The sequence below is a fragment of the Daphnia pulicaria genome, chromosome 5, assembly GCF_021234035.1.
Source record: "Daphnia pulicaria isolate SC F1-1A chromosome 5, SC_F0-13Bv2, whole genome shotgun sequence".
In the NCBI taxonomy this organism is placed as follows: Eukaryota; Metazoa; Arthropoda; class Branchiopoda; order Diplostraca; family Daphniidae; genus Daphnia; species Daphnia pulicaria.
The window spans coordinates 5,458,797-5,478,966 of record NC_060917.1 but is presented as its reverse complement, the minus strand read 5'-3'; the positions used below and the strand labels follow the sequence as shown (position 1 = coordinate 5,478,966).

Genomic DNA, 20,170 nt, shown 5'->3' with positions numbered 1-20,170 from the left:
TATTTTAACGGTCCATTCAATCGGTTCATTTAATTACATTCGAAAGAAATATGCATCAAAGTCCTTGGATGAATGGAACTAATTTAAATAATTAAAAAACCAAATTCGATCCAATCGACGAAATAAGTCCCTTGAGAATTCACAAAGAAATTTAAAACAAAAGTGAGACATTTAAGCAAGTCCGTGTTCAAACTTGGTCGAATATTGAAGGATGCTGTTAGATCCTAGTCGAAACGGAAACTCAACAGGCGTGGGCGTGTCTGGGACGACTGACCCAACCAATGGGAGTAGACGGGGGGAAGGACTCTGAGAAGTGAATAGTCATGTGTCGCATAATATTTCCTCCCCCAATACCCAAAGACCCTACTACTACTCTACACCTCGTTTTAAGTTTGAACCCACAACAGAGGGAAGCTGTTCTTCTTATTCTGGATGGTCGCCTTTCGGTATCAAGTCAAAAGATATAAGAGGACGACGTCAAATCCCGAAACTTCCACAGTGACTTGGTGAGCCTGGTCGATCGCGCTCCTACAAAATCTCGCTCCTTCTCGCTTCACAAGTGCCTTGTTTATCCCCTGTTGAAATTACATTTTGAATTTGAAACGGTGAGAAATGATGTCTGATCATCGGCGCTACACCGACGCAGAAACTTACGGCGGATTCTGGAATACTCCGAGTAGTGCCATCCAACAATCGCAGCAGCCCGGCTACGAGCAAAGTTATCCGCAGTCTCACCAGTACCAATATTATCCGGCTGCTGCCGTGTCGTCGGCGGGTTCGCACCACAATGCCGATCCTTACAACAGTCATCCAGCCATTCCCTTGTCGCCTCCTTCGTCACGACCAGTTTCGGTGAGTTCCGATGAGAACAGCTTGGCCGCGTCCAGCAGCGGACATCTCATGCCGCTTTACTCAACTGGCCGCCCGTCATTCCACCAATCCGGTTACGCAACCAACGGAATCAAACCGGATCCAGACCGTGAAGATCAGCGCCACTTTTTCCAGCAACGTCAACAAATGTCTTCCATCGAAAAGGTAAAACCGGACAAACTAATCCAATATTAATCCACGAAATATAATGTGCAATTTTCTGATACGAATAATAAGGACTCGTTCATGGTGGCGTCGGAAGAAGATTGCGCAACGTACGGGAGCATGTCTCAGACGGAAGACTCGCTGGATTCAGACGGCGACGAATCAACGTCCGGACACATCCTGGCGCCGGAATCTTCGTCGTCGTCGTCTGGCTCGTCTGTGGCGTCGACGGTGGCCGATCAAAACGCCCAACATCATTTGGACGGACACCAAGGACGTCGCTGTCTGCTCTGGGCTTGCAAGGCTTGCAAAAAGAAGAACGTCACCGTCGACCGGCGTAAAGCTGCAACAATGAGGGAGAGGAGACGCTTAAGAAAGGTATTAATTCAAAGTTAAATGCTGTAAAACAAAAGCTAAAGGGGGGTTTACTAATGTGCCATTTTTGGCGAAAAAAAAACCAAAATGGGGTTTGAACTAATTGGATGGATTATACTTACCACGACGGTAGGTCAATGAAGCCTTTGAATCGCTGAAACGTCGGACTAGCAACAATCCGGGCCAGCGGCTGCCTAAAGTGGAGATTCTGCGCAATGCCATCGAATACATCGAGTCGTTGGAGGACATGCTGTCATCCTCGAGGGATCCTTCCACATCGGGCGGCGGCGGCGATTCTGGCCAGAATAGAGGAGACAACGAACCCATATCGGTTCACAACAACGGCTACGTAAGTCATATATATACTTACCCCGTCGCTCTTTTTGTTCAAATGAATGGCTCTCACCACTCTCCGGTTACGCTACAATTTCACCATCCATTTTTCTTCTTTATTCTATTGGCGCAGATGACGAACGTTGTGGCCTACTACCAGACTCGACTTCATCAGTTCAGCGAATGTCTGACCAACTTCTCGCCGTTAATCGGTAAGTTCATTTCAATCGACTAGATAATAAAGCATTCTGCGTACCTTGTCGACGCGGCGGCCATTTGGACGTTGGGCAGACAACAGATTGACTGCCGTGTTGACGAGTATCGAGAGAAAATGTCCTCCTACGTTTTCCAATATCGGGGAGCACCTCTCTCGCGCTTGTCCGTCGTCGCCGCCGTCAGCAGTTGCCCAGCCAAAACACGGCGCTTCTTCACGTCTCTCCTCACGTCCATTATATTAAGACAGTCCGTTTCGATTGCTTCGCTGGTTCCTGTTGTTCACCAACGTGTTCAATGTTTCCAAAAGAAAAAAAGTTAAAGATAAAAGAAGAAGTGCTCGACTTGTGTCCCACGGTCCCTGGACCACATAAAAAGCTATACAGTATTACCGTCTTCTTACCAGTGAGGGCTAATGAAGTCGTTTATGATCCCTCCCACCAAGGGAGGAGGAATCACTCCAAGAGCCTTCCCATCTCCAATGTGCGCTCCCACGTCTCAACTAATTTGTCTTAAAAATGTCATTCTTCTTCCCTTTTTTCCTTTTTTACTACCACCACGAGAGGGTATCGATTGCTCACCACCAGCTCTTCCTTTTCGCCTATGAATCTGGATCACCTAGAGGGACAAATTAAAATGAGAGTGTTAGTTTTGAAAGAAGAAGAGCAGACTGACGTCATCTTGCATATCCTGGCCATTAAATGAAAAAGGAAATAAGTAAAACCCGTTTAACAGGCCATTAACAGCGAATTTGACGACGGCATCGCGACTAATTTTAGAAAAGAAAACGCTGCTGTCAAACGACGTCGGATATTTAGTCTCGAGCCGATATTATTATGGCGTCAGACGCAATCCATCGAATATATATTCAAAAGAAAATATTACATCGTCGTGCCCAAAATTCGCATTTCCACGGCTGCATTTACGAACTGTTTGTTCTGCGGTAAAAGCGGATTTCCCCCTTCTAGGACGAACTTTATTACCTCTTCCAAGAGCTCTCGTACGTGTATTTTTTTAAAAGTCTGTGTCGTCGAATTACTCGACTCTCCAGGAGTATACAGGAACTCTCAAATAAAGCTGTCGGTCAACTTCCCATCGCACTCCAGAGAGAGAGAGAGAGAAAGCCAAGGATTTTTTAATGGCTACTATTGGGAAAGGGGAAAGAAAAGGAGTGCATGCTGGATAGCTATAGATGAGGTGTAAGAGGGTGGAATCGGAGACGACCCCAGCCACGTGTGTTACTTCCGCTGAAGAGCGATCGAAGAAACTATATAGTCTCTCTTTTTTGTTTCTTTTTGGAACACTCAAAAGCTACAGGAGATCCCTCGAATAGGGAAAACACACGCTGCGACGAGGTCTGGTTTTCTGCAAAAGTTCAGTGTGTGTGTGTGCCATCCACAAGACAAAAATCCAAACTGACCTTCAGCTCGGACATTATTGCCCAGCACTTTGCAGTCATCTGCTGATTTTCAAAATGTCTTGTCTTTTTTTCGGACCAGCCAAAAGGGTTTATGTGTAACCCATCAGCCATTAATCCTGTTTGGGTAACACCGACAGACTTGCTGTCCATGTCACCACAGTCAAGAGTGGCTTTCGAGCTTTGCCATTGCCACTAATTAAAAATCTCAGCTCACTCAAGATTGGTTAAAGTTACAACAGACTAGCAATCATTTAATCATCTTTCATTCTTTGCTACTTGTTAGACAGACAACTTAAACTTAAATTTGAAGAAAAAGCAAAAAGAATACTTAGCAGATGCACCTTCTTAACTCGTGGTGGTAGAAATGAACATCGTAGGGAAAGAATAACGTCAAATTATACAAGCAATCCAAACTATTATTATTATTATTTTAAAATAGGGTTTTAGCTTTGCCTAGATACATTTTTTAAACTTTAAATTTCACATATCACGAGGACATTTTTCGAACGAAAATTATAGCAGTCGATATTAAAAGCGGCATTGTCGGATAATCTGATTCATGTTTATTCAATTTCAAGCACCAATTTTAAAAAATTTTCAAAACAAAAATTGATCAAACTAATTTCTTTCTTTGGCATCACCAACAGGTAATGAAGGATCTGGTGGAGGGCAAGGATCCGCTCCGGGATCGTCCAGTCTCGACCGGCTCAGCTTCATCGTCGAGAGTTTGGCCACGACTTGCACCACGACCACAGCTCCAACCAACACCGGCACAGTCTGATGATTGAAATATAGTATATTCTCTCTCTCTCCTAAGAAAAAGAAAATTTTTTTATCAATTGGAAAATATTTTGAAAATGAAACTCATTCTCTAGATCGAAACGCACGAGTTGTTTACTAACCCCCTCAAACTGTTGTACATATTTATCCTACTTAAAACAATAGAACTTTTTTCTCCATGATTTCGGTGAACTATGCTATGTTGTTATCAATACACAAATTTGTCACGCTCAACAACAAAAAATCCCCCGTTTTTTTTCCTGTTTTTCTTTTCCGTTGCGCATACACAGGACCAGTAAAATTAAAAAAAGAAGAAGTAGGCAGCCCCCGCTGGCTTACGCTATAACGAAACGACTATTACTTAAGACATTCCACTTGTCCAAGTGGATCAAGTTGGAAAGCCCCAACGGACATTATATACGGTTGCCTACATAGAGCTGGAAATAGGTTTTTTTCGTGTCTAATCCTCGCGAGTTTCGGGTCCCGCCGAGGATCCCTTCACTTCGTCGGCAACTTGTCGCGCAGCTCGGCAGCTGTTGCCTTCCATTTCCTCTCTTTTTCTTTGACCCGTCAAACACGAGCGATATTTTTAAACTCGGGCCGACACGACGCAAGGCACGTTCTCAGCCAGCCAGAAGACGTTCCAACCACCATGCCAATAAATTGCCGCGCGAGCAAATGAAAATAATAATAAAAACAATCAAAATATTTTTTCCTTCCATTTTTTGAACCTTCCAACGGGGGAAATGTCGTCGGAGAAAAGCAACATAAATACAGGAGCGATTTTTGCTGTTGTTTTCAATAGTGTGGAGCGAGAGCTGTGCTGTCAAAAGCTCGTGAAAGAGATATGTAATATCATAAGGTTCTTTCTTTCTTTTTTCCTGCGCGGCTTTCAGCTCCACTTTGCGACCGTACAACAAGTAGCCGGCAACTGCTGTTTTTCTCTCTAATTCTGAAATAAGAAAAAAAAAAAATAAAATAAAGAGAGAAAAAGAGACAGGACCAAACAGCTGCAACGGTCCGGAAAAAGATCACAACTCTCAAACTTTCTTTCCTTTTTTTTAGACTGGGGGTCTACGTTAAACAAACTTTCGAGTCTCTATAACAAATGCGGAGAAAAGACAAAACGCCAGGAGAAAAAAAAACTATTCGTTTTTCTTTTTTCTGTTACTTTTTTACCAGTGTCCGAATAACAGATGAATGTGGGTCGTCGCCAATCGTCTGGGTGATTTAGCAAACGTCAATCGACCGCCCAGTAAGAAATCCTTGTTTCAAATTTGGGAAAGATAAAACAAACAATACAGTAACCGGATACAAAGTTTAGTTAGGCCAAAAAAGGATCATTATTCAGAAAAGCGCGTAATGGTGTCTGTGTGTGATTCGTAAAAATGGCGAAAAAAGACAATTAGTTCATAGTCGGATGGCACACGCTGCTGCTGTATGGCTAATGAGAGTGTGAACATTATTATCTGACCTCCCTGCTCTTTTCTGGCCCAATTTTCTACCAAGAGGCCTGACCGAGATAACAGCACAAGGGTCACGGGTCAAACTGTCCCATTCAGATCGATGGGGCACATAGCCACACTCTTTTTGAGTACAGTCCTTTTGACGCTGGATGATGAAAAGAAGAAGAGAAATATAACTGTTGAAGGGGGGAAATTGGAGAGCGCGTGTTTCGAAAAAGAAAGAAATATCTTAAAACAAAAAGGGAGCTGTTCTTCTTCATATGGGTATAGTCTTCAGGGTCCACGCGTTGCTAATGGAGTGTAGAGTGAAACACGTTTCCGAGTAAATTCCGGTTCCCCCTCTCCCTCTCTGGAGGTCTGGCTATATCCTCCGGATCTCCCTCTTTTTTTCTCTTTTAACTTTTTGGAAAGAAAACCCGACTCTGAACAAACAATTTGACTGCCTCTCATCGGCCCACTCTTAGTCTTTTCTCACTGGCGCACATAAAGAATTTCACAACCCTTCTAGCTGTTGAGACACCCACGGATGAGCTTTCATCATCTAAACATCTATCAATCAACAAACCCGTTTCGAAAATTCAACACACGGATGTAGTACAAATCATTCAGAAAACTTCAAATATCGGAGCTGAGAAAGCTGATTATTTCATCCATCAGTTTTGGGAAAACTGGAATGATTTTTATCTGTTTGACTACAATGATTGGGTTCTGAAACAGACCAAAAGAGATCAGATTCGATCCCATTGACAAGTTGAAAAGACTGTTTGATATTTGAGGATGACAAAGGAGACGAAAGGGGGTGGAGTTTTCGAATGAGGATGAACCGAGTGCTGGCGAGAGTCTGGCGCAAAAAGAAACCCCAGTGTGCCCTGGTTATCAATAAGCTGCATAGACATTTGGACCGGTTTCAATGACCAAGTCCCTTATTGACTGCGAGACGACTCGACTTTTTTTTTCGTCTCAAAAGTTCATGAAGTTCGTCAAAGCCCAAAGAAAAATAGAAACGCACTCTCTCGGAGGTGGCGGCGGCTTCCGAAAGGGAAGGAAATGCTCGCTTCCTGTTTCTCTGCTGTCTGACTTAATTCCGCCAGAGAGACGGGAAAGCCAAGATCCACTTGAGACGCTCTCGCGCGCGAGTTTGATGGTCCTGCGGCGCACGTTTCCGTTCAATGGGCCCTCCCTGAGATTTGTCTAGAGTCCCAAGACCATTTAGTAGCCAACCTTTCTCAATCTGTCAATAGTCTCTTTCTCTCTCGTTTCTTTTTGAAATTTTAACGTCGGTTACGTTTCAAAGGAGGAGGAGGCTGCTGCTGGCTCTTACCATCATTTAACTGGGTGGATCCGTAGAAGCTGACGCAGTCGCTAGTCATAATACGCCAAAAGGTGAAGAGAGAGACTAGCTAGGCGAGATGTTGATCAAGGCATCAGAATATCCTCGTGGCAGATATATAGAGATCCGTGTTTGTTGTGTTTTGATGGTGAGACGAGTTGGAGGGAACCGAGTCGAGCAGCGCTAATGAAGTAGGTGTGGAAGCCGGTCGTAAAACTGTCAACCAGCAACAAATGAATTTTTAGCTTCGCTCGATTCCCTCCTACTCATCACGCCTCGTTTCTCCATGTGCAAACTGATCCACCCAAATGGTTCACCTAAGCTCAGCCCAGAGGAGAGAAAAAAGAAGGCGGGACATTTTTAACACGGCTCGATTACAATAAGAAGAAGCAATTTGCTTTCGATCAGGTTTCGACTCATCCATCACAGCCCGTACAAGCGTGTGTTGATTCACAGTGATGAAGACTAGTTAGCGCGCGGGGAAGAAAAAATATGATTCCGGGTGTGTGTGTTTGTGACTCACGTGTGTGTTGTTTCGGCAGTGGACGTTTTTCGGATTCACTTGTGACAGGGTGCAGGGGGATCAATGTTGAGACTAATCCCGTTACGTGCTAGACTGCAGGTTCTGCTTGGAGAGATATTCGGATGAACATTTATCTCTGTCCTTTCAAGACTCGAAAACCTTGACAATAAGTTGAATAGGTCAGTATCTCGGTAGCTGGAAAACTCATCAACATATTGTGTAAGAATACACACATGAACATCTAGTCGCAAGGATGTACTTTGCACGTGTCGTTTGTTCCTTTGGCGGTACACATTTTTTACGTAGTACTATCTATTGTGAAGCAAGCTGAACCATAAAAAAAAGTAAATAAAAATGGTCAAAGGTTAAGTGTCTAGTTGTCCACCGCTGCATGAACACTTTGGCAACTGGCGTACCGTCTGTAAAAGTGCGTACGCAACGATTCCATGCTCGTTAATCATACCCGGAGAAGAACATTCATCTTGTTGACATTTCTTACTACCACTACAGTTTCAACTCAACTGATCTACTCTGTACAGTATGGTTCCATGTTAAAATAAAATTCAAGCTTTACTTTTTCATGAAAAACAAACCTATACCTAGCAGCTCCTCATTAAAATTTTAATCTAGTTTAATAAGAGAACATTATTTACATATTAGTCTAATGAATTTAGGCTTAACAATGATTAGGTAAATGGAAATCTTACTGCATTTTGAAGATGTCATCAGAACACAACTCTTGAAACGGATATACACAGTGAATACATCTTCAGTTGGTAAACATTTCGTCTTCAATACTGTAACCAACCAGCTCAGGCTCTATGTTCAAATGTGCAAGAATTTTTGCAATGCCGAAATCTGCAGAATCAGACGACTGATCTTTCAATTTCTGTTCCAGATCTTGAAGAGTTTGTTGGCACACTCCCAGCCATTCTTTAATCAAGTTTTCAAGTTCAGTGGTATTGTGCTGGTTTTTAAATGAAAAGAGTTATATCTCTGATTTAAAAGAAATGAGTAAGTTTTTGAACCTTTGCTCTGTGCAATTTGACCATTTTCTGCTTTCGTAAAATTTCCTCTTTTTCTTTGATCCTCTTTAAAATTTGTTCTATACTGTCTTCCATTGAAGAAAATCTGAATGGCTGATGGTTTGAAAGTTGTTATAGCCTACTTTAAACAGGCTTCACACACAGACCTGCACAGACAATGACTCAATGACATGTGCTGACATGTAATCAAACGAAATAATTGAATAACGCTTTGATTGGCAACGTTGATTTATTGAGACTAAACGGCATGCTAGCTAAATGGTATGAAACAAAAGAAAAATGAATTCAGAATGAAAGAGAGTTTAACAAATTTAAAAGTTTTTGTTGATGTTGCAAGGTGAAACAAATTTGTGTTGTGTTTTTTAAACAGTTAAAAAGTTACTATTTACATAATTATTTGAAATTTGAAAAGCCCCGCAATTCGAAATTCGTACTTCAATTGTTTTTGGATATTTCGTCTGCTGTGTTTACTTTTTTCCTTGAATCAGGCACAAAAGAGGTGGAAGTTTTTAGTTTTTAAAATTATGTCTTTCATATCTACTTTGACATGGAGTTGTATCGAACTTCAAAATTTCATCGAGGATCCCAATGTGAAAGAACAAGAAAAAAAGGATTTGATTTTAAAGCACTTAAATTCAATGGAGGAAGGAAGCAGCAGAGATGTATTTCCTGAGTTTGAATCTGGTATATCATTAATGTTCCTCCTAAAGACATGTAACCTGTTAAATTCTCATAATTATTTTAGGTTGGGAATGGTTTAATGTCAAGCAAGGTTTATCTGTTAGCTCTGATTTCAAAGACCAAATTGTTATTGTTGATTTCTTCACCTATTGTTGCATTAACTGTATGCATATCCTCCCTGACTTGCATGCACTAGAAGAAAAATATCCAAGTGATCAATCAGGTGTTGTTGTGGTAAGCATTTGGAGATAATTCAGAGTTACTTCATCATAATAACTGTTGATGTGTATAACAAAAGGTTGGTGTTCATAGTGCAAAGTTTGAGAATGAAAAAGTTTCAGCAAATATCATGGCAGCAATTAACCGCTATGGCATCTCTCATCCAGTTGTGAATGACAGTGAAGCTGTCCTGTGGAAAAAATTGGAGATCACATGCTGGCCAACTTTGCTCATTCTTGGTATGAATACAATTTTACAAAGAGAAATAAGTAGGTTGTATAATTCATCAAGTCCTGTTTTACATTAGGACCTGATGGAAAGCCAGTTTTTGTGATTATTGGAGAAGGCCATCGAGAAGTACTTTTTCACTACGTTGAAAGCGCCTTGTCATTTTACAAAAATCGAATTACTCCGCGGCCTCTTCCATTACTGCTCAATGGCCTAGAAGTATTTCAATCACATCTGCTATTCCCTGGGAAAATTTGCATGGTCAAGTCTAAAAGTATAGAAGATTCTGTGTCGGATTGTTCAAAAGAAGAATCGACATACATGGCTGTTTCTGATACTGGGCACCATCGCATTTTGATTATCTCACTTCAAGGTGAGATCAAGGTGGGTTCAGTTTTTTATACTCTAATGCACACAAGTAAATCAAATAAAATCTATTGTTTAGGTAACAATCGGTGGACCTGCACCAGGATGGAATGAAGGTACCTTCTCGACAGCCCAATTCCGTAGTCCGCAAGGTATTGCATTTTTGCCACCGTGCCATCTTTATGTTGCAGACACGGGAAATCACTCGATCCGTTTGGTGTGTATCATATTAGATTCCCCGAACTAAAACACGGTTTTCTCTAACCTCACTAATTCAAACTTTAGATTGATTTCAGTACTAAGCAAGTAAAAACTGTAGCTGGAACTGGTTTACAAGGCACGGACAAAGAAGGTGGAAAGCTCGGAATCGAACAACCATTAGCCTCTCCGTGGGATATTTGCCTGGCTCACTCTTCAACTTCAGATCTTCCAGATTTGTTGATCATAGCTAATGCAGGAACACATCAAATATGGGGTTTGGCTCTTCAGGATTTTATTTGGTGGAAAAAAATTCAAGTTGAAGCGGGTCGATGTCTTCGTTTGGCTGGCTCCGGAGCTGAGGAAAACCGCAATAATAGCTATCCGGCCAAAGCTGGTTTCGCTCAACCATCCGGACTCTGCTGTGCTGCTTTACAGTCTCCATCTACCGACTACCTATTATTTCTTGCCGATAGTGAAAGTTCATCCATACGACAAGTTAATCTGAAAGACGGTTCGGTCAAAGCACTGGTTGGTGGTGGAAAGGATCCAATGGTAATTTACAGTCCTCGAGGTTTCGTTTTATTGGAAAATGTTATTTATTTTCTGTTTTACAGGATTTGTTTTCCTACGGCGATCAAGACAATAGAGATAACCCAAAGGGCGCAGTCTTGCTTCAGCATCCTTTAGCTGTCGCCTGGAACGCAGCTAATCAATTGCTGTATGTGGCTGATTCATACAATCACAAAATCAAAACAGTTGATCCATTGACTAAAGTCTGTTCCACTTATGTGGGCAATGGAAAAGCGGGACTTGCCGATGGCTCTAGCGAAGACGAGATTCAAGTAATTAATATTTTTTATTTGTCGAAGTCACGTAAGATAATTTTGGATTTACTTAGTTCAACGAACCTGGTGGTCTTTGCATTGATGAAGAAGGAGGAGGCATATTGTACGTAGCGGACACAAATAACCATTGCATACGCAAGGTTAATTTGGTTAGCAATGTTATAGAAACTGTGAGTTACCATTCATTCATAAAACATTATGACCCCAAATAATTACAATCTGTTTTTAATAGCTTAAAGTCTTCCTGAAATCCTCTGATGATCATAGTCAAGTTTTTAATACTCTACCGGATTTTGAGGTCTCGGTTGTTCTACCAACTAGAACTTCGAATTCTAGCTGGTCGGTAAACTTCAATTGTTCTGATCAGCAGTGGAAATGGTCGGAAGATGCCCCACACTCGTGGAAAATTAGACTAAGTGGTAACCTTTATCGCGCAGTCTCTTTAAAAATATGCTTACTTAATATAATTTTATTTGGTATCAATAGACGGTATAGAAGCAGCCCAAAATAAGGGAGTGATAAACAACGGGAAAATGAAGATTGACTTTTTACGCAAATCACTCGAAAAACACGACACAAATCATTTTCTACAAGTTCATGCAGAACTCTTTCTCTGTGCCAAAAATACTGGTGTTTGTAAAAAGAAGTCGGTCGATATTCTACTCAATTTAACGTTCAACGAAAACTCAAATGGCGATTCAAAAATTCACCACGAATTTGATGTTAACGCAAATTAATTAAGAATCTGTGCTTTACTTTTGTCCTTAATTAATAATTATGCGCTTGATCCGAAACTAAAATTGTATTGAAAGCATCAAATGCGTAGTATTACGTAAAACTACGCGCTCTCGCATTTAAATTTAATTTTCTTTTCTGTATGTGTTGCTCGGACTTGCTCGTTTACTTTTGTAACGGGCCTATCGCAATCTAAGCAAAACTCACGGCTTTTGGAATTACTTATCAAATTATTTGTCCAGTGCAAAATATAAACTTATTCGTACAAATATGAGGGGAAATATCAATACAATTTTTTCATCGAATATAATACGTATATTTTAAACATTTTAAAAAATCATTAAATCAAATGTTTTCTAAACCGAAAAATGCATTGCTGCCTGCTGGTTTGCGCCTGTTGCCCCGCGGTGGGAAAACAAGAAACTGTTCAAATTAGTTTCAGCAACCGTGTCGCACAAACTAATTTGCGCATTGACGGTTGGAAATTTTTTGTAAACAGTCGTTGCCCTTCCGTAGTTTGAAAATTTTTCGTTTTCGAAAAAATGGATTCAAGTGAAGAGATTAGTGATAACATCCTTTCTTACTTGGAAAACTTTAGAGATAGTGACACTTCAATGATTGAAGGGGAAAACGTTTCCACAGCAACCGATAACGACATTAAAAATGAATCAGAGTTGGATAATAGTCTCAACCCCTTGACTTCACCGTCTTTGAAGTCAGCGTTCTCGTCCAAAAAACTCGAATGGGATTCTAGTGCTGATGTCGGGTGTATTCCACTTAAAACAGCTCAATTCAAATCTAGATTGAGCACTCTGGAGAGAATGGCATTGAGTAACTCTGCATCCAAGCTCTGTTTAGATGAAGATGAACAAAGTCTGGCCCTCATTGCCAAAATTGACCGTGTTCTGGCAAAGAGTAGAAGTATAGCCAAGATCAGCAACAGTAAACCGTCAAGGAAACTGCAGAAGCTGTCCACCTGGCCCAGTGTCGGGAGCAGTTCAAATGGATCTACTGACACTGTGATACCAGTTATCCCCGATTCAAAGAAAGGACCAAAACAAAATGTGCCTGAAGAATCTCACCCTGAAAAAGCCCCCAAACCAAATGTCAAATTCCCCCCGTCACATAGTAATGAAGAACATCAGTCTCAACACTTTAAACGTTCCCATGCTTCTCGCTTGTCAAAACCCCAATTGCAAAGATCCAAAAGCACACCACGATATGAAGAACTTGCTTCTGAACTTTTTATTACCCGTTCTGTGGCCAGTGAAGAGCTTGACTTGTATGCAGGAAATGAAAGGCCTGGCAGTTCTTTCTTGGCTACTCCTCCTAATTTTGCCGACAGTGACAGAGATCAGGCTTCCAACCAGTGCCGCTGTGTTTCTGATGATTTCTCTGAATCTACAACCTGTCCGACTCACACCAGCTTATCTTCCGAACACACAAGACGTATGCGGAGAGAAGCGTTGGGTGAACTCCAAGTTTACAGAAACCTCAAGGAACATTTAAAGAATTTGAAAGGTGTTTTTCATATTTACTTTCCTTTTCCAAGTTGCTTTTTAACATACTTTTTCCTTTTAAATTGCAGATTATGTTTCTCAGTTGGAACAAACTTGGAAATTCCTAGATCAGAAAACGTCAACCGTTCATTCGAGAACTAGGGAAGGAGAGCCGCCAAGGCATTCTAGATCGAAACCGCGCAAAGCAACTGTTCCGTCGTTTCACGAGTTGCCCCCATCATCAAGAAGTTCCGATTCTCAAATCTCCGAGTCAAGTCAGTCTACTGTGGTGAACTCAATCGTATCCCTCAAGAGTGACCGAAGTTTTGAACTGGAGAGGCTCAATCTGCACGATACGGACAGTACAGAAGAGACGCAACAACCCACAAGAAAAAGCAAATCAAAGTGCTGCAATCATTGCAGCCTGAAGACAAAATCCGCACCTGTCGTTCACAAGAAAATCATTTCCGAAATAGGTGTTCAAACCAGCGAGTACCGCTCGCGATCCTCATCCTCCGTTGGAAGCCATGTTGTGGTCCCGCAGAGAGAACCCATCGCTTACGACATCTCACTGGAAAATCGCCCCAAACCACAGGAGCGCCCTCGGAATAAGACCACTCTCCAGGAAGCGCTGAAAACTAGAAGGCCCGACTTCCTGCACGACAGTGAGCTTCGACGCAAAACTATTCAAGAAATCAGTGAAATGCGTCGAATGGGCATGCTGGATTCGAATTTCGCTCCCCATTTGTTCACTTATCAAGAACTGAGGAAACGCACAGAGGAACTTTATCGCCAGTTACCTGAATTTAGAAACCGGAACAAAGACCACCAGAGCAGGGAGACGATCGTCACCAATCGCATCAAAGCTTCCGTATTCCAGAAAGTATAAACCTTTACATGTTTCTGTACTTCTTCTTGTTGTTTTCACGAGGTTTTTGTTTTTCTTTAGAAGCTGCAATCACGCGTGTTGCAGGGCCAACTCAATCTTCCCCATTCTACATGTTTGTAATAAATCCCGCGCTATTTTTGTAAGTCTGCCTAACGTTTTACATTGATTTTATGTTGAAATCGACCCGAGTCAAAATTCAGAATTCTGAATACACTTTGCTTTTCAATGCCTTTCACCCACCATTAATAATCATTTTTATTTTCATTTGATTAGTTTGGATATTTTTCATTTGACGTCAGCACAACCTACTTGCACTGAACGTTCATGGTAAAACTACACCCGTGTTTTTCACCTATACAATACGACAAGTCTACCCTATAGTGGTTAACATGGGGTCGTTAAACCCAACGGACATCAAGGTCATGAACTTTACGAGTAGAAATCCACACGTGAAAGGAATTAGAAGTCGACCCCCCTTCTAATGAATAAATTTGGGAGTTCCAATCCAGCTTTAGCCAGACCTATCCCAGCATTTATTTATTCCCTAGAGGCAATTTGAAAGATATTTTGTAGACCCCATTGGTTTTGTTTTTTTTTCCATTTGTCATTCATTTGAAGTATCAAGGCCCGCAGACTAGGTCCATTTTTCCGCTCTTGCCACATTCAATTCTTTTTTGGCTGTTCGGAATGCAACGCATTGTTCGCATGTTATTGACCGGAATTGTGGGGTTGACATTGTCTGGCTTTGGCAGGTGCAGTGCCTCTACAATTGCCAGCAGAAATCCGGAAGCAGCTATGTCAACGGTGCGAGTGAAATTACTACGTCGTCTCCCAAATGTGAATAGTTTTGAATACTTTCAATCGTTAGGTGGAGATCATCCGTTCACGCGGATATGTTTGCACCGTCTACCAAGTAACAACCGCTGATGGATACATTCTAGAATTGCATCGCATTGGATTCTCAAACGGAAGACCCGTTCTACTCCAGCACGGTCTTTTGAGCACCGATGTGGATTGGATAACCAATCCGGCCAGACAATCGCTGGGTAAATTTATAATTCAAATTTTATTTTGTGTTTAATTATTGAATTTCTTCCGGCTGATCGACTGTAGGATTCCGTTTGGCTGATCTAGGCTACGACGTTTACCTTTCAAACGCAAGAGGAAACACATATTCTAGGCGACACATCCACCTGGACCCCAAGAAGAGGGCTTATTGGAATTTCTCGTACGTTTCTTGTTTTAATGAAAAGTTGACATTAAAGCAATTAATATCTGTTACAGATACGACGAAATGGGACTGTACGATGTTCCAGCCAACGTTGATTTCATCCTCAAGTTATCTCAAAAGTCTAAACTCATATACATTGGGTATAATTCGACATCATCACATTTGATTTGGTATGTTTACTAACGCTTATGATACAGTCATTCGATGGGTGCTACCATGTTTTACATAGCGGCGGCAAGTCATCCGGAATTAAACGAAAAGATCGATTTAATGATTGGCTTGGCACCTGTGGCGAGTATGGCTCATTTCAGTAGCCCAGTCAAAGCTCTTGCTCCTCATGTAGACGTGATTCAGGTAAACAAAATTAACAAATCAAAAACGAATAAATAAAACGAAAAATTTCTTTTTATGGCAGTTCTATTTACGTTCAACGCGAATGACGGCATTTTTAGCTAAAGAGAGCTGGAGCCGCCGATTTCAAAAATCAGTTTGCCAACACACGTTCAAAACGATGCAAATGTGTCAGAATGTCATCTTTTACATTACGGGAGCCGATCGAAAAAATTTCAATTCGGTAGGACTAAGCAAACGAAGAATTTTTTTTTTTCAATTATTTGTTTCAACACTTTTTTGTTTCAAGTCTGTGCTATCCATTATCGAGGGCCACTTCCCAGCTGGAACGTCTGTCAATACGTTGGCTCAATTTGCTCAAGGATACAATGCAGGTGAAAAAAACAGAGAATATTACAATCAATTAGCTTATTTAAAAAATTTTAATTTACAATTTTTAATCCTGCCTGTTTTAGGTAAACGTGAAGGAGAACAGTTTCGCGCTTACAATCACGGCCTTTCTGAGAATTTAAGACGATATGGCTTACCCGTACCACCTACGTACAATCTCACTCGGGTTACAGCCCCAGTTTACCTATTCTGGGGTCCTGGGGACCTACTCGCTTCCCCAAAGGTATATCAAATTCTGAGATTGTAATGGGAGGATATGATAGTATCCATTTCCCGCCATTTCCTCAACAGGATATCGACTGGCTTTCCAAGCAGCTTGGAAATTTACAATCTTCCGTGAAAATCGATTGGCCCGAGTTCAATCATCTCGATTTCCTCTGGGGGATGAATAGCAATCGGTTGCTCTACGATCCTTTAATATCAGTGCTACCGATCCCTTGAGCTTTGGCTGGATCATTTTCAGATGGTTTGCTTTCCTATCAGTTATTTAAAAAATAAAAAGTTGTCATCCGAGTTGCATTTCTTTTACAACTTCTCGAAACAAATTTGTGACGACAAACTTCCGATGCAACTCTTTGACATCGCAATCTTGATAGTCCTAGTTTCTTCTTTAAGAGAGAGAGAGGCGCAAGTGTCAAGGCGCATGTCCGCCAGAGCACATCTTGCCAAGACTTGGCTAGAGCTTCAGTAAAAGGGTATACGTTAATCGTTTGACTGCCACAACATATTCGACAAGTTTGTATGAACGATGTACTGAAGCGTCCCACCACTCATTTCACTGTGTCACTACGTTCATCGGTCCTTTTAAGAGGTATGACTATTTAAACAAACCAAGAGTGGTTGACTGGTTGACTATCCCTTTAAGCATAACAATTGTGTTAGTGGTGTTAAACGCACATTGTAATTGATCAGAATGTTCCACTCTTATGAGCTGAAACGTATTATCTCGCTATATAGGAGACTGCAATGTAATTGATTTGCATCAAAGGGATTCAAATGAATAGAGGTAAATTATTTCGAAAAAAGGAAATTTCGCCTAGAGAGACGGAGACAGTTCGATCGCTTGAAATAGATATTTCTACTCTGTGTCAAATCGATTACAGACAGGGGGGAAAAGTCGTTTAGGGACGGCGGCAGAAAATAGTGTGACGCACGCTCAATCAGGCAATCAAATGTACTCAAAGTGGTTATCGATCTTGAGGCATTAGCGGTCTACCCAATCAATCTAAAGAGTCCGACAGCAATTAATCATCACGGAGCGTGACACGGATGCGCATTATGTAACATTCTGTTCTGTCGAATGCGATGCTAATGGCTCCTATTAAATCCTCCAGTTAACCGGAAAACCATAAAAAGATGAACGAATCTGTCAAAGTCGATGATGGCCAGGTAAGGGCCATCAATGTGACTATTGTGACTCATGCTTCGCAACTGGACACGGAGGAGAAGACGACCTGGATCTTGGCATTTGGTGTGCTTCTAGTCGTGGCGACGGTGGGTAACAGCTTAGTCACGTGGTTCATCATAGGTAAGAAAACGAATAAAAATAGAATGTTTGTACGGCTTTTTAGAAGGGATATTTTAACCAGCGATTTCTTTGAATCTCAACCCTATATTTCCAATCAATTTCTACCGCGCGATCAAAGCTCGCCGCCGGCTGGCCAAAGCCCACAGCTGCTTTATGCTGAGCTTAACAATGGCGGACTTTGCAATGCTCTATTTGGAGGGCGTCTTCAATTTCATCTACATTCTCGATGGGTAAATAACATGCGACAGAATACAAGTCACGAATAGAAGGCTATAAGCTAAATCAAAAATGGTTCATGCCCTGCACTAGACACTGGCGATACGGCACAGCTTACTGCATGATTGACAGATTTCTCTCGGAATTGACCAACGCGGCTAGCATCTTTACGTTGACCGTCACATCCTACGACAGGTACAGTAGACACCAGTTCTCAACTAGTCGTTATCGAGCGAAAACATTGGTGATCCAATCGATCCCAAATTAATGGGGATGTCAAAACGTCAAGGGCCCCATTTATATCAGGACGGAAAGTCAAGCCGGACACATCAATAAGGAATAATGCTTTTACGAAATATGAGGATGTCTGGCTTGCCGTTAATTGAAGGGATACACGTCTGGCTTGTTGTAAATGAAAAGAGGTCTACGTTGCCTGCCGATTATTGTGTCTGAAGGAGAAACTGCTATCAAGCTTCTTTTCGGTTTGCATTCGTGTGTCCTAGATACCTGGCGATCGTGAAACCCTTTTTGCCAAGATCGACTCGGAAAAGCGCTTTTATTACCATCGCAACCTGCTGGATTATCGCCGTCATCTTGGCCATGCCCAATCTCCTGTACGCGAACGAATTTATGTTACGGTAAGTTGGAATATCCCTTGAAATTAGCTTAGGAATCCTGCAGCTGACATGGAGTGGAATTTCTGATATTTTTTTTATTTCAACGCAGCCAATCGGGTGAGGATCTATTAAAGTGTGAGATCGTTTGGCCGGAGCGAGACGTGATACTCAACAACTACTCGTGAGTAATAGATCATTTGACATGCGTTCAAAACACTGTTGCACAATGTTGCTAGGTGATGATGCAGTTGTTTTGGCTCCACCACAGATACAGAGTACTGGTGTTTGTCATTACCTATTTATTACCGACCGTTTGTATGGCTTACTGGAACTTTCGGATCGCCGTCGTGTTGACGACGAGTACGGTGCTCGTCAGTGGAGACAGTGACACGCGCAACAACTTGCAGCTGAGTGTCCTCGTCAAGAAAAGAAAGGTCGGTTATTCAACCAAACCAAACCACTTGAGACTAAATGAATTAAGGCATCAAAGTTGTTTGTATAGAATTTGGCTAGTGGCATGTGGGCCATTTTGGTCATCTTCTGCCTGTGTTGGCTGCCCTATCAGACCTACTTGATGTACCAGGCCTTCCAGACGGAAGAGAATGTCACGACCAAGCGGATTTACATGTGTGTCTACTGGCTGGCCATAGCCAATGCTGCAGTCAATCCGTTACTCTTCTATCGACTCGATAAACAGTATACGCGCAAATAAATTAAAGATTTATTCTTGCATCTAACAAAATTGTCACTTTTCGAAAAAGGTACCGGGAATGTGTTCGAATTTTCTGGAGAAAAATCTGCATTGGTTTGGGAATGCAACCCTAGAGGACCACACGTATTGCGCAATGGGCTACTGATATTGTCACAGGCTATACGAACCTGATCTGCTCGTGAAACTGCCAAGTTTCAACTTGATATTTTAAAACATGTATAACGCATAGTGCATATTATATAATCGGAAATATTTGTGTTCTTATTGTAGTCAAAGGTGTACACCAAAAAACAAATATATCTTACCTTTAAACATAATAGTGCAAGTATAGTCCACCTGTCCACCCGTTTCGGCTCTAGTAAACTCACAAACTGACGACAGATGCTGATACATGGTGATAACAGTCTTAATTAAATTTTCCTTACGTAAAATCGGGTATGGCTGAAGCACACAAACTGAAACACAATGATCTTCTCGGCTAATTTAGCGTGTCCTGATTCAATAATAAAAACTGGGGTGATCACCTGGCACTAATATCACAAAGAGAATACAGCACGCTGTCAACAGACAAGTAAGCGTTGACTGAGTGACTGCAGCTTCCTAGCAGTTGCTACGTAACCATTTTCTTTTTCCTACGTTTGAAATATGTGGGAAGGGTTAGGATCTAAAGACGACTGGGTTAGGAGGAGGTGGGGGTAGGCATACCAAATTTGTTACATAAAAAAATATATAAAATAAAATAACAATAATAATGAAACCCATCTTAAAGGATATCCACGATGGCCGCCATTCTCTTTGGGTGTTTGACAATATTAGCTAGCAACATAAAATCGCATGAAATGACATTGCGATTTCAATACATCATTATAGACTATAAAGTGAATAGTGAACCTTGAACTAGTTGTGTGGACCGGAAATGGTTGCCGAACCTGAGCCGCTAC

At 41.5% G+C, this 20,170-nt stretch overlaps 5 protein-coding genes and 1 long non-coding RNA gene across 18 annotated transcripts; 5 read left to right on the top strand and 1 right to left on the bottom strand.

Annotated features, from left to right (window-relative positions):
* The first annotated feature begins 568 nt into the window (after positions 1–568).
* Positions 569–4,338, top strand: LOC124341110. Of its 2 annotated transcripts, XM_046794046.1 has the most exons (5): positions 569–1,035; positions 1,108–1,413; positions 1,544–1,759; positions 1,877–1,955; positions 4,024–4,338. In XM_046794046.1, exons 1-5 carry the CDS (start codon positions 613–615, stop codon positions 4,155–4,157), a joined length of 1,158 nt encoding a protein of 385 aa, XP_046650002.1. In that variant the 5' UTR covers positions 569–612; the 3' UTR covers positions 4,158–4,338. The 2 variants fall into 2 exon arrangements, with proteins under 2 accessions (XP_046650002.1, XP_046650001.1); XM_046794045.1 differs by having other exon boundaries at positions 1,544–1,955.
* LOC124341485 lies at positions 1,292–8,817 on the bottom strand. 10 transcript variants are annotated; one of them, XR_006918327.1, is made up of 10 exons: positions 8,504–8,817; positions 8,183–8,442; positions 7,892–8,101; positions 7,709–7,802; positions 7,476–7,634; positions 6,944–7,269; positions 3,718–5,108; positions 2,360–2,574; positions 2,000–2,231; positions 1,854–1,938 (listed from the first exon to the last, which is right to left on the bottom strand). It is a non-coding gene; the product is annotated as an uncharacterized LOC124341485 (long non-coding RNA). The 10 variants fall into 10 exon arrangements; XR_006918328.1 differs by lacking the exon at positions 7,892–8,101 and having other exon boundaries at positions 3,718–4,188; positions 4,279–5,108; XR_006918323.1 differs by lacking the exons at positions 1,854–1,938; positions 7,892–8,101 and adding an exon at positions 1,292–1,378.
* A 156-nt stretch (positions 8,818–8,973) lies between these two features.
* Positions 8,974–12,101, top strand: LOC124340923 (NHL repeat-containing protein 2-like). Its single transcript, XM_046793747.1, has 10 exons — positions 8,974–9,205; positions 9,267–9,436; positions 9,501–9,660; positions 9,729–10,033; positions 10,095–10,232; positions 10,301–10,768; positions 10,831–11,058; positions 11,115–11,231; positions 11,294–11,480; positions 11,548–12,101. Exons 1-10 carry the CDS (start codon positions 9,046–9,048, stop codon positions 11,796–11,798), a joined length of 2,184 nt encoding a protein of 727 aa, XP_046649703.1. The 5' UTR covers positions 8,974–9,045; the 3' UTR covers positions 11,799–12,101.
* Positions 12,102–12,233: 132 nt separating this feature from the next.
* LOC124340980 lies at positions 12,234–14,553 on the top strand. 2 transcript variants are annotated; one of them, XM_046793840.1, is made up of 4 exons: positions 12,234–13,317; positions 13,385–14,178; positions 14,245–14,323; positions 14,458–14,553. In XM_046793840.1, the coding sequence occupies exons 1-3, from the start codon at positions 12,339–12,341 to the stop codon at positions 14,302–14,304; spliced, it is 1,833 nt and encodes a 610-aa protein (XP_046649796.1). In that variant the 5' UTR covers positions 12,234–12,338; the 3' UTR covers positions 14,305–14,323; positions 14,458–14,553. The 2 variants fall into 2 exon arrangements, with proteins under 2 accessions (XP_046649796.1, XP_046649795.1); XM_046793839.1 differs by lacking the exon at positions 14,458–14,553 and having other exon boundaries at positions 14,245–14,430.
* A 303-nt stretch (positions 14,554–14,856) lies between these two features.
* On the top strand, positions 14,857–16,669 carry LOC124341142 (gastric triacylglycerol lipase-like). Of its 2 annotated transcripts, none has more exons than XM_046794098.1 (9): positions 14,857–14,988; positions 15,053–15,230; positions 15,298–15,412; positions 15,469–15,555; positions 15,613–15,769; positions 15,831–15,989; positions 16,056–16,140; positions 16,231–16,379; positions 16,448–16,669. In XM_046794098.1, the coding sequence occupies exons 1-9, from the start codon at positions 14,872–14,874 to the stop codon at positions 16,595–16,597; spliced, it is 1,197 nt and encodes a 398-aa protein (XP_046650054.1). In that variant the 5' UTR covers positions 14,857–14,871; the 3' UTR covers positions 16,598–16,669. The 2 variants fall into 2 exon arrangements, with proteins under 2 accessions (XP_046650054.1, XP_046650053.1); XM_046794097.1 differs by having other exon boundaries at positions 16,222–16,379.
* A 91-nt stretch (positions 16,670–16,760) lies between these two features.
* LOC124341202 (tachykinin-like peptides receptor 86C) lies at positions 16,761–19,495 on the top strand. The gene is made up of 9 exons (XM_046794207.1): positions 16,761–16,967; positions 17,491–17,684; positions 17,803–17,914; positions 17,994–18,095; positions 18,404–18,538; positions 18,627–18,698; positions 18,786–18,951; positions 19,020–19,213; positions 19,279–19,495. Exons 2-9 carry the CDS (start codon positions 17,513–17,515, stop codon positions 19,340–19,342), a joined length of 1,017 nt encoding a protein of 338 aa, XP_046650163.1. The 5' UTR covers positions 16,761–16,967; positions 17,491–17,512; the 3' UTR covers positions 19,343–19,495.
* The last annotated feature ends 675 nt before the right edge of the window (positions 19,496–20,170 follow it).

Bases quoted from the DNA above. Each gene is read 5' to 3' on its own strand.
- LOC124341142 (XM_046794097.1), top strand. From the start codon at position 14,872: ATGCAACGCATTGTTCGCATGTTATTGACCGGAATTGTGGGGTTGACA. The intron at 15,990-16,055 runs GTAGGACTAAGC...TTTTGTTTCAAG, and splicing joins ATCGAAAAAATTTCAATTCG to TCTGTGCTATCCATTATCGA. The intron at 16,141-16,221 runs GTGAAAAAAACA...TGCCTGTTTTAG, and splicing joins TGCTCAAGGATACAATGCAG to GTAAACGTGAAGGAGAACAG.
- LOC124341202 (XM_046794207.1), top strand. From the start codon at position 17,513: ATGAACGAATCTGTCAAAGTCGATGATGGCCAGGTAAGGGCCATCAAT. The intron at 18,699-18,785 runs GTGAGTAATAGA...GCTCCACCACAG, and splicing joins GTGATACTCAACAACTACTC to ATACAGAGTACTGGTGTTTG. The intron at 18,952-19,019 runs GTCGGTTATTCA...TTGTTTGTATAG, and splicing joins TCCTCGTCAAGAAAAGAAAG to AATTTGGCTAGTGGCATGTG.
- LOC124340980 (XM_046793840.1), top strand. From the start codon at position 12,339: ATGGATTCAAGTGAAGAGATTAGTGATAACATCCTTTCTTACTTGGAA. The intron at 13,318-13,384 runs GTGTTTTTCATA...TTTAAATTGCAG, and splicing joins ACATTTAAAGAATTTGAAAG to ATTATGTTTCTCAGTTGGAA. The intron at 14,179-14,244 runs GTATAAACCTTT...GTTTTTCTTTAG, and splicing joins AAGCTTCCGTATTCCAGAAA to AAGCTGCAATCACGCGTGTT.
- LOC124340923 (XM_046793747.1), top strand. From the start codon at position 9,046: ATGTCTTTCATATCTACTTTGACATGGAGTTGTATCGAACTTCAAAAT. The intron at 10,034-10,094 runs GTGGGTTCAGTT...TCTATTGTTTAG, and splicing joins CACTTCAAGGTGAGATCAAG to GTAACAATCGGTGGACCTGC. The intron at 11,232-11,293 runs GTGAGTTACCAT...TGTTTTTAATAG, and splicing joins TTAGCAATGTTATAGAAACT to CTTAAAGTCTTCCTGAAATC.
- LOC124341110 (XM_046794045.1), top strand. From the start codon at position 613: ATGATGTCTGATCATCGGCGCTACACCGACGCAGAAACTTACGGCGGA. The intron at 1,414-1,543 runs GTATTAATTCAA...CCACGACGGTAG, and splicing joins AGAGGAGACGCTTAAGAAAG to GTCAATGAAGCCTTTGAATC. The intron at 1,956-4,023 runs GTAAGTTCATTT...CATCACCAACAG, and splicing joins CAACTTCTCGCCGTTAATCG to GTAATGAAGGATCTGGTGGA.